The following is a 12,061-nucleotide window of genomic DNA, read 5'->3' on the forward strand; positions in this document are numbered from 1 at the left end:
GAGCAGTATTTGTTGCCTGTCCACAATCCTTATCACTTCTTTTCTGGCTCGAGATTTCTCAAAATATGGGCGGCGTTCATCGCTTGAAAAGAAGATACTTTGGCATCCAAATGGGTCCTTGCTTGCAATAATAGTACATGATTTTGACGTCACTTCGATATTTTGGTGGACAGCTGATGGTGAGATGAACTGGAATCTCAGAAAATCAACATTTCGGAATATTGGCCGGTGCTAGAAAACTCACATTAGCTGTTTCTTTAAGTGTGTAAGATTTTGATTTTGATGTTGACTTGTTAAAATCAATTTAAGATTGTAAAAAAGAAAGATAGGAAGATCTCAATGATATCCTGTTTAGGGTAACAGCTGATATCTCGAACATATGATCCTGTTTGCCGAGATAATAAAATTTCAATTAAATTATAAATTTATTTTGAAGTCTGTGTTTGTTATATTTACATCCAATAGTTTATAAAATATACACTTACATTCCATTAAATTAACGGCATTAGTGAAACTATTTTTGTGTTAGAAATTAGATGCATATTTTTTTTTATATTCTTAGGTAGTTGTTATATCGCTTAAGCTTATTTTTGTTATTTTTTGAATTTTTTCTGATGCGGCATTTGGATCCCATTTAATGTTAATGATTTGACTAACGTTCTGTTAAATTATGAGTTAAAGTATTGAATAAAAATAAATTGTATGGGGATAAGTGCAAATTTTTCAAATTATTGAATATAAATATAATTTATATTTAATTTTTTAAAAAAATAAAATTTACTCAATAATTTATTCTATTGCTGCGTCCCTAATATCAGCAGAGATAAAAATCTTGCTCCAGTCCTCCATGACACCAGTTTGTCCCTGTTTGGAAGTTGAGGAAGCCAACGTCTTGTGAGTGAAAAAAAAAATAATGCCACCAAGGTGGTAGCCTAGTGGTACTGGGCAGCAATTCTAACCACAAGGTCTCAAGTTCGAATAGCTGCGGCGACGATTAAATTGTGGACCGGAGCTCACTACTTTGGCCACTGCTTGGACTTGTGGTGTAGGACCGCTCTTGAACCGCTAGTAGCCGGGGTGGTGCCGGGTGTGACGTACTCACACGTGGGACTCGAGCCAGAGCTCAGAGGAGTAGCTGAGCCGGGCCCACGGGTGGGGAGGGTATGAGTAAAACCGGTCGGGGTGCCCAACACACGGCCATTTCTGCCCGCATCGAACATTCTCCTGGCGGGACGGGGGCCCAGTGGGGGCTGCTACGCGGGGGTGGGCTTGTCCCTTCCTCCCCCCTACCCCTTTTTTTTTTTTTAGCAAAAAAAAAAAATAATAATAAAATTCAAAGGGAGATACTTGTTATTTCACGGAGACAAGCCTACCCTAAGAAATCTAGCCCTCGGAACCCTGACTTAGTTCCACGCGTCATCTCACCTCGTGGTACATGGACCCCCGCGATTTCAGAGATTCGCCAGCTTGGAAGATGCATGCAGTCCCTTTCGCACGCGCTCACACGTGCACGCAGGTGTCACACGACAATGCCTGATATAAACTAATCATAATTTGGGGACCCCTCACAATATGCCATCTATAGTTTACAAGCTTTTAAATACCCATAGTTATTTAACCATCATCATATTATCATAGTATAATATTGTACACTTTTGTTCATGTTTCCCTCGTAACCATATATATATATATATATATATATATATATATATATATATATATGTTGTGGGAGGATCCGAATTTAGTCCCATATCGACCGTTCAGCGGAAAGGTCTGTGCCTTATAATGGGAAGGCCAAATCATTCCTCACGAAGCGCCTTTTGAAGGGCAAAATCGTGAGGGCATCCCCCCGTCAGCGCTGGATGCGCGGGCTGAAAATGTCTCCCCCCATAGCGCTGGACGTGCGGGCTGAAGCGCCCAAAGAGGACAATACTTCGTGGGGGACGCAGTCTCTTTTTCTGCTCGCCTTGGTTGGGACTATGCTGTTGCGTGGGCCCAAAAAATTCCACAACAGATGGCGCGCCAGGTAGGGGTACCCTCCCCCCACCCCCCCTCCCTCTCAGGCCCGGGGGACTGTATTGTGGGAGGGCCCGAATTTAGTCACATATCGACCGTTCAGCGGAAAGATCTTTGCCTTATAATGGGGAGGCCAAAACTTTTCCTCACGAGGCGCCTTTTGAAGGGCAAAATCGTGAGGGTATCCTCCGTCAGCGCTGGACGCGCGGGCCGGAAATGGCTCCCCCCGTAGCGCTGGATGCGCGAGCCGGAGCGCCCAAAGCGGACAATATCTCGTGAGGGACGCAGTCTCTTTCTCTACTCGACTCGGTTGGAACTATGCTGTTGCGTGGGCCCAAAAAACCTCGCAACAATATATATATATATATATATATATATATATATATATATATATATATATATATATATATATATATATATATATATATATATATATATATATATATATATATATATATATTTGTACTCTCATATTATCCTTTGCTTGACAGCAGATGTAACGGTTGCAAGCAGATTGGGTTGGATCATGCACTTTTTTTTAAGATGGTATTGAGTTCAATATTACTTTGCTGACATAGAGATTCTTTGAATGAAATTAGATTTATAATTATCAAAAATGTAAGCCATAAGAATATTGTAAATCAAATATTTAACTATATCTTAAACATATTATACTGAAAAATAACAATTGACGGCATCTAGTCATTATCAACAATCTATCTAATCTACTTGAAATAAGTTATATATAAATATTTTTTATGTATGCTTAATCCAAAATAACTTGCTTTATGATTGGATGGTTCCAGATTGGAAAGGGATTGATTCAATCCTTACAACCTCCCCGGCCATTATATTTATTTTATTACTAAACAACAATTGTCGTGGGGCTCCGTCTTTTGCGGGTTCGCATGTTCTTGAAAATTTTGCCATGGACGTAACCAACCAGAGGAGCCGAAGGCAGAAAAGGTTGGTGCAATGATAAGGTCTGCATGAGAAAAAAATCAGAGGAACACGTGATTACTTGGGCTATGATCCCTACAAAGATACTTACGCATCTAACATCGGAGAGGACTTTGTGATCACACTCCCACTTGTGACAAAAAAAAAAAAAAAGAGAGAGGGAGAGGGAGAAGTCCATCCCATCCCTCTCAATTACATCAATGCACTCAATTCACAGCCAGTGCTCCAACTATTCTCAAATTATATCTATTCTACACCAGCAGTCCTTGACCCCATTTGGCAGAGCTTTCGGAAGTAGAACTTTTATAAAAAAACTATTTGCTGTTTAGTAACTACATTTCTAAAATGTTGTGGGATTTTAATATGTATTTGTTAAACAAACTGAGAAAAGTACTTTTAGTATGACAAAATGATCATGAAAGACATTGCATAGTATTATACAACATAGTATAATAAAATATAATATGTATTAATACATAAATATATAATATAGTAATATAATATTGTATACAATAGCATAATAATATAATATAATTTGCTATTATATAACATAATATATTAATGTATTAACATATAATGTAATATAATATTATATTTATAATATAATATCCTAATAAAGATATAAAATATTATAATTATTATCATTATATATTATTATTATTATTTTGTATAATTATTATATTTTATTATGGGTATTTTTATCCAAAAAAAATTATAACTCAAAACAGTTTTCCAACGGGACCTAAAATTGCTTCTTTTTTCTTTTTGTTGGAGCCCTACAATAGCTCTGCTAAACGGGCCTCTAATACTTGCATGTTTCACTCCTGATAAACTCCTTATATTTCTCACTTCTAATACTTGCAAAATCAATCTATGCATTAATCGATCTTGTTAGGTGTTCATACACTAAACAAAAGGCATGGAAACACTTTATTAATTTTGATGGTCGCTAATGCTGCATCTCATAAAAATGAGAGCATATTGATATAAACTCCTTCACATATGTGTACTTTTGATCTTGAGCACTTGTATACTTGCTGAAAAGAACTGATTGCTTGTATGTGTGCAATTTAGTCGATATAAATAATATCTGAGAGGCCTATGATATCTAGATCCATCGATCTTTCTTTTAGTTTCATCATGAAAGCATACTACCGGGATTATAATTTGAGCAACACAATCTGTACATTGGCGACTCAGACATTTTTTTTCCCTTGTGACTGATCAGGGTCCAGCTCCATCATGTATGTATCGAAAGAGACAATGTCAGCAAAGTCGTGAATTTTTGCATCATGTAACATCGACTTCAAAATAACCCGAAGATCTTGACATGATTATATTGTTCATGAGGCTTGTGACAGTTGCCCCCCATTATATGAGGGTGTGTGATTCTTCACTCAACTATACTGCTATAACTGTGTTCTGCATCTGCTAGAAGTAAAGCCTTAGTTGAAATGATCTGTTGTATTCTGTATTTGGTAAGTAGCCTAATTAATGCACAAATTTCTACAAGCAAACACACCTTCAGAAGGCACGAAGAAAATCTTCTCGGGGTGCAGTTCATGTTCAAGATCATCTATCAAGAAATAATTGTTAGATGAATTGTTGCAAGACAATATTCTATGCTGAGAACCCTGATGCTTCTCTATTTAGAGCCCTGCAGCCCGCTGTCAAGTTCCCTAGAAACTCGTCTTATTCTTTTGTATCTCCACATGGTAATTGGCTTCTTTTTGATCATTAGAATGTATCCATGAATCATAGTAAATTGCAAAAGAAAAAGGAGTTCATTTGTCTTGCATTTTGTTTAAAATTTATTTCCTTATTTCCAGTGATTAGGATGAAACCTGTATATTTAAATGCTATAGAACATGTTGCTTGGATTTCTGTTCATGTACATTGATGGGTGACTTTCAAACTGGGCATGATAGCATGACTAACGGGCATAAACAACGATCCATGTGCAATAATTGAGGTTGGGGGTGAAAAGATAGAAATCGGAAGTGCAGAACTTGGATATATATATAATGGTACTTTGGAAGTGTCAGTAAGCAGTCTTTTATAAGGACACAAGAAAATATTGCTGATTTAAGGTCCAAACAACTTGACAAGATGCAGTCAATATTAATGGACATCTGATAAACCTTTCTTTTCTCAAGGAAAAAGAAAAGGTGCAGTTATTGGTTGTATTTGTGAAGGACAAGGATGATTAATCTCTTACTCGATTGCGTTTAGATTAATCGCATTGGTTTCATGTAGCTAAGCTTCAATTTGGAGTCCTTTTACCTTCAATTTTTATGTCAACTAGCATCTTTTTCTTATTTCAAATTAACTAAATTGTGATTGAAGGAGGTTTCGGTCCATATATAGGTCAATTTCTTACTTGGCGAACAAATCTATGGTGCATGGCCATGCATCAGATTTTTATGCAGGTATGTACGTCTCTCTGCATGCATGAATCTCAAGGCAAGTCTCGACATGGTAGAATCCTTGAACCATTGCTTATGGAGGCAAGTCTCAATGAGCCAACGTTCATCAAAGCAAGTCTTAGGTGCGTGGCATGTACTAGATTTCCTTCTACGGTCGGTCGGTCGGCGACATGAAATTTTAATATGCAGGCATTTCTCCATACATGTGCATATTTACATTTGAATATTGCATATTTTCTATTTCCATGCACTGGTCTTCATATGCCATTCACTGCATGCCCACTCGCAATTCTCATACAGAAATCTCCATGCACATGCATTCACATGAATGTACCAAGTCACAAGTCATGTGTGTCTCTGTTCTAAGCCTACTTCTTCTTCACATGCTGCACTGCACTGATTAAACTGACAATCCCATTACTTAACATTCATAAAATCCAATCCTTGTATTAGGTCTCCAACATCATTCAAAAGCAGTCAGTGGCTATTATCCAAAACTCACCGGGTTGAAAGCATCGATATAGTCCAAGAATATACAAACATACATACATATCTCTCTCTCTCTCTCTATATATATATATACACATATACATACATACATACATATATATATATATATATATATATAATGTGCATGTGCATGCCTATGCACGCGCTTATGTTGAAGGTAATTTATATAAGGTGTAGGTATCAAGGATATATATGTAGTAGGGTGCCTCTGATAGGCTGGGGGTCATTATCTCTCCTATGGGAAGATCCAAATATAAAAGGGAACTGATACCCTTGATCTTATTTTAAAATATTTTTATGTTCTTTTTTCAGAGATACCATTAATTGCTTGACCCTTGGGTCTTCCATGTTGATGACTCCTTGCCATGGGTTGGTGCAACAACTACCCATCAGCTGGGAATTACGTCCCTTCAAAGCACATGCAATGGCATGCATCACGTTATGATCTCTATTTGTTTAGTTGCCCCCACGAGATATGGCTTTATGTACATAGTTCCATGTGCAAGTTCGTTTCTGCTACAGTACTATGGCGAACGAGAAGCCTACGCATTACTTTCATACACCTTAAAACTCCATAGGCCACGAAAACAGTGCAATATTTATAAACATGCATTTCTCTGATCGTAATCTTGTCGAAAGGTGGTTTATTGCCCAAAAAATCTACTGTTAAATTTATAATTCGGATAAATGGTCGGCGTAGATCGATAGACTAGATCTTCCGATATTTCTTATGCTCTTGTTAAATAGATAAGCATTAATAAGAAGAGAGATGGGTCATCATCATTCTAAATCAATCAACATCTGCCACAGACCTGATCTGTAACAAAATTCTAAACAATTTAAGATGGAAGCAAATGAGAACTGTTTGCATCTGTGGGACCGACGATCGAACTATAGTCAAATGGAAGCTTATGCATATTGCAGTACAGCAGAAACTTAATAAGGGCCCGTTTGTCACTGTTGTTGCTTTTGTGTTTTGTTTCTGTGCAAATCAGTGAAGATATGGATGACAGTGTTTGCATGAAACTTATGATTCCTTACTTTTATTTTCACTATGTTCTGCGAGCTGGCAATATCTTTGCTTCCAAAAAATCTGAAAATTTTATGAATAATTTGAAAAATATTAGAAGTTTGATTATACATGTTGTTGAGTTTAGTTCATTTTTTATTTTAGATTTTGAAAAATAAAAGAAGCATATATACCAAACTGGCTTTAGATTTCAGCCAATAGATCTAAAGTATACTTGTAAATGATTCACATTTCAGTATTTCAAAGTGGCAGATTAGGCTGTCAATTTTATTACTAAATCTATTGAAGTAAAATTTGAAAATATTCTAATGATGCATGTAAGTATTATAGAAGTCATGTCTAATTACTTAACTATACCTATTAGTTAAGTAGTTTTCTTTAACTCTCTCTCTCTCCCTCTATCATGCAACTTTTTCTATTTTCATTTCTAAAGTTACAATCATAAGCTAGAAACAAAATAGTAGTATGCATCAACATACACATCAAAATTTTAGCTGTATGACACTCGTCGCTGAATTTTAAGCTCTTGCTTTAGTCTAGAACTAAAATCGTGCCGAGGGGAACAACAAACCTTATCATGTTTGCGGTCCCCTGCCTCTTTTAGTTTCAACATAATGCATGCAAGGTCCAAGTGAGCAAAACCTACCACTGCCTACCTCATTGACCAGAAATTTAGACATTCCATCCATTCCAATTATTTTTTATACACTAACTCAAATAAATTAGCACATAAGTAAGGTTTGTTTTGACTATTGATTTATGTCATGTCTTTCTTTCTCTAAGGGAAGATCGCACCTCTTGTTTCTTCTAGATCAACTTTGACGATAACATATATTGAATGGAAATATAGTGAAAGAAGGAATCACCTCCCTGCAGCGGCTTTTTTTTTCTTTTGTCCTTTCCCATAAAAATAGTGGCAAATTGTAACAAAATAAATAAATAAATAAAATAATAGTAGTTATATACATTGTTCAATCTGAAAGTAGAATTAGTAATTAGTCATTTTAACAAAAAAAAGAATCGATGACTTCATGTAATAACAAGCTATTTTCACGATCAATTTCCACACTTGGATTGAAAATATTATTTGTTAAGATTAACAATCAAAATATATACAAAACAACGATTATTACTATCTAAAGGCTCATTATGAATGCATATGTTTAATAACACAACAAAGGCCTTATAAAAAGGACCTAAATATTTGTGGAATGGTAGTACCCAATGATGTAGGTTCCATGCATGCCTGCATATACCTGCGTAGCTAAATAAAAACATAATGATCATTAAAAGAATATTCACCACCAATACATTAATGCTAATTTGCTGAATAAAATGGTGTTGCTTGCTCCACAGCATAATATTTCTTGGTTGGATTTTTTTTTTTTTTTGCAATGGTCATTGTTTACAAAGTATCTTTTGCTGAAATAAATAAATAAATAAATCAGGCTTTTGGTTTCCATGGTCAACAAAGGGAGCAAACCTGGATCTCGGACTCTGACACCAACCCAACGTCACGACAGCGAAGACAGCAGCCCACAAGATCTCACCCGTCCAAGCCCAATCCGGACGGCGCCCACAAGGCCCATCCTGCTTTGGGACCACACCAACCCATTCGTCACTACCGCCTGAAACCGTATTATATCCAAACAAAATAACGTAACCGCCCTGCTCTATCTCACCTCACATGAGAAATCTCTTCTTTTTTCCTTCTGTTTGTCTTATTTTTCTCCTGTCACCTCTCCCACATTGCACAGGATCTCTGCTTCTCCTCTGTGCCTTTTGACATTAAAAAATAAAAGAAAGGGCGATTCCTTTGCCTCTTTATATTCCCCTTTGCTCTTTCATTTCTTGGTCTAGTTCTCCATTGCTTCCACTACTGTACTGGACTTCATAAGACAGCACAATGGTCCTCCTAACAACTAGCTCTATATCAACCTTCCTCATAGTTTTGTTCATCACAAGCAGCCTAGTGCCCACAGTTGGTCCCTCCCACCGGCCATGGCCTGAGGAGCTGCCGGAAGAGCTCCAAGCCCTCGGCATAGGCCCCAGGACACGTATCGACCACCATGCCACCACCCGGGCCTCCACCGACTTCGGCCGTCTCACGCAGGCCCTCCCGGCCGCCGTGCTCTATCCTTCATCGGTCCATGACATTATGACGCTCGTCCGATTCTCCTACTCTTCTCCCAAACCTTTCACCATCGCCCCTCGAGGCCATGGCCACTCGGTTAGAGGGCAGGCGCTGGCTCCCCATGGAGTGGTCATCGAGATGACGTCCATGAGGAGAGGCGGCGGCGGCGACGGCGACGGCGAGCCACGGATTCGTGTTTCGCCGGCGGGATCCGTCTCGGGCTATGTGGATGCCGGCGGCGAGCAGTTCTGGATCGATGTGCTGCGGGAGACGCTGAAATATGGCCTTGCGCCGATGTCGTGGACCGATTACTTGTATCTGACCGTCGGCGGCACGCTTTCTAATGCCGGGGTCAGCGGCCAAGCCTTCCTGCATGGCCCCCAGATCTCTAACGTCTATGAATTGGATGTCATCACCGGTATGAATTATCTCCGTCTGATGGCATAATTTTTCGTAACTTTTATCTGACAGCATAATTTTTCCAATTTTCTGAAGCATCAGAAACAAGAGAACACATCAGCAACTGTATCTACTACAATCATAGGAACATGAAAGTCCAATGATGCAACATCCATATGGTGTATAAGATTAAATCAACTTTTGTACCTTAGTTTTGTAATATAGTGATAGCATAAGCTGCATCTATACTGATATATCCAAATCCTTTGAATGATAGATAAGATTGATCTGGATAGTTTACCACGCATTTTGGCATGACACGTTAACTGTGCTGGTTGCACCAAACTCAAAGCATTGACATAGTTTTTCATGTCGCGTCGTGGGATCGTTAAATCTCTTGTTGTGACGTAGGGAAGGGAGAGATGGTGACGTGCTCGGAGGACCACGAGCCGGACCTATTCTTTGCGGTTCTAGGAGGCTTGGGTCAGTTCGGAATCATCACCCGTGCTCGCATCGCCTTGGAGCCGGCACCACAAATGGTAATTAACCAAGGAATTAAAGCTTTGCTTTGATCGATATTTCAACATCAATATATAGATGCTTATGTGGCATGTAATATGATCATGTAGGTGAGATGGGTGCGATTGATCTACACGAACTTCGAGGCATTTGCGAGGGACCAGGAGAAATTGATATCTTTGGATGATGGAAATAAGGGGTTTAACTATGTGGAAGGTTCTATTCTCATGGACCATCATGTAGGTAATAATTGGAGATCTTCCTTTTTCTCGGAAAGGGACCTGGAGAGAATAAGCAGCCTAGCAGCACAGTATGGTGCTGTCTATTGCTTGGAGGGAGCCAGGTATTATGACAAGGCCATGGTTCATATGGTTGATCAGGTAAGAGTTCCCGCACCCACCACCCCAACTTAAGCTAGCTTGGACGCATGCTGATGTCTACGTGGGGAACCATGTTGTTTTACTACAACGTTCACTGTGATCATAGGGTCCATCTTTTCTTGATTCTCCTACAAAGATCTCCCATAAAATTCTTTTGTTTCTGCTAGGAATGACATATGGTACGTACATAGCTCCCCGACCCTGTTGTCCAAACACGGTTGGTGGTCCATAGCTATATGGTCCTGCAGGGTCACATAGCCCATGCAATTATTATTTGCATAAGATTAACATGTCCTCAAAAAAAACATGGTTCAAGTTTCTTTGCTTTATTATGTCATTATCATTGTTATTATTATTGCTAACACTAATGTTTACATTATATTTTTAAACAAAAAAAACGGATTGCTTTACTTTTGAAAAAAAAAAAAAAAAAAAGGAGTCCTGCTCAATTAGTACATGGCCGCATGCAGCTCGGTCCCAAGTCCTACAGCTAGGGAGTAGTGTGGGGGTGCACCTACAAGTCCCAGACAGCCCACAAAATATCCCTCAACCACGTTATATCCCGTCCTTTACTTGTGCTTTGTCTGAACTATTGCAAACCACTAGCCGTTGTGCCACCTGCATCATAAAGTGCTCGAACCACCTCAGTTGGAATCCAATGCACCATCTCAAATACCTTCCTTGGTATCAAATTGCCACGTCAAACAAATGGGTTACTAGATATCTCATATCTTGATTTGAGTCTTCCCTCAACCAATATGAATCTTTGATGACTTGGTTAGCCCTTAAAACTCGTGCTTGATTTCTGTCGGCATGCGAATTCATTATAACACTTTGGGCCATTGGCAGGAACTCGAGTGGTTGCTTGAAGGTTTGAGCTTCATGCCAGGATTTGCATTTACGAACGACGTCACCTACATTCGTTTCCTCAACAGGGTGCGTGATGGAGAGCTGAAGCTTCGCTCCCAGGGGCTCTGGAATGTCCCCCATCCATGGCTCAACATCTTTGTTCCTAGGTCTAGGATCATCGATTTCGATCGAGGAGTCTTCAAGTCCATCCTTAGGCATGACAACTCGACGGGTCCAATTCTGATTTACCCCATGGACAGAAACAAGTATGCATGCAGTTGCATGCAGCTCATCATTTATAGATTTTTATCATGAAGTATGAGTGATAGAATGGATTTGATGCAGGTGGGATCGGAGGATGTCGGCTGTGATTCCTGATGAAGAGATCTTCTATTCTATTGGGCTGTTGCGGTCCGGGGTGCATGCATGGGAGCGGTTGGAGAATCAAAACAAGGAGATACTTCATTTCTGCAATCAGGCTGGAATCAGTCATAAGCAGTATTTACCCCATTATACAACTCAGGCTGATTGGATGGAACATTTTGGCTCAAAATGGGAGACAATTGTGGAGAGGAAAAGGAGGTATGATCCGAAATCCCTGTTGTCGCCTGGGCAGCAGATATTTACTTCCTCAATGGCTGCTCACAACTCCTCTTCCAAATTCTAGCAGACCTTGACCATGTGTTTTGGAAATAGAGAGCTTCATCAAGGAAGCTAATAGTGCTCAACATGAAAAAACTTTGATGTACAGTTTAGAGGAAAGAAAAAAAAAAGAGGGGGGGGGTGTGGGGGGGGGGGGGTGTGAAGAGGAGATTCTAAAGCACTCTTTGTTAGGTTT

The 12,061-nt window shown here is 39.1% G+C and overlaps 1 protein-coding gene across 1 annotated transcript; it reads left to right on the forward strand.

Moving 5' to 3' along the window:
• Positions 1–8,844: 8,844 nt before the first annotated feature.
• Positions 8,845–11,993, forward strand: LOC103712865 (cytokinin dehydrogenase 6-like). Its single transcript, XM_026806837.2, has 5 exons — positions 8,845–9,494; positions 9,887–10,014; positions 10,105–10,374; positions 11,224–11,489; positions 11,569–11,993. The coding sequence occupies exons 1-5, from the start codon at positions 8,849–8,851 to the stop codon at positions 11,888–11,890; spliced, it is 1,632 nt and encodes a 543-aa protein (XP_026662638.1). The 5' UTR covers positions 8,845–8,848; the 3' UTR covers positions 11,891–11,993.
• The last annotated feature ends 68 nt before the right edge of the window (positions 11,994–12,061 follow it).

The sequence above is a fragment of the Phoenix dactylifera genome, chromosome 4 (genome assembly GCF_009389715.1).
Source record: "Phoenix dactylifera cultivar Barhee BC4 chromosome 4, palm_55x_up_171113_PBpolish2nd_filt_p, whole genome shotgun sequence".
Taxonomy (NCBI): Eukaryota; Viridiplantae; Streptophyta; class Magnoliopsida; order Arecales; family Arecaceae; genus Phoenix; species Phoenix dactylifera.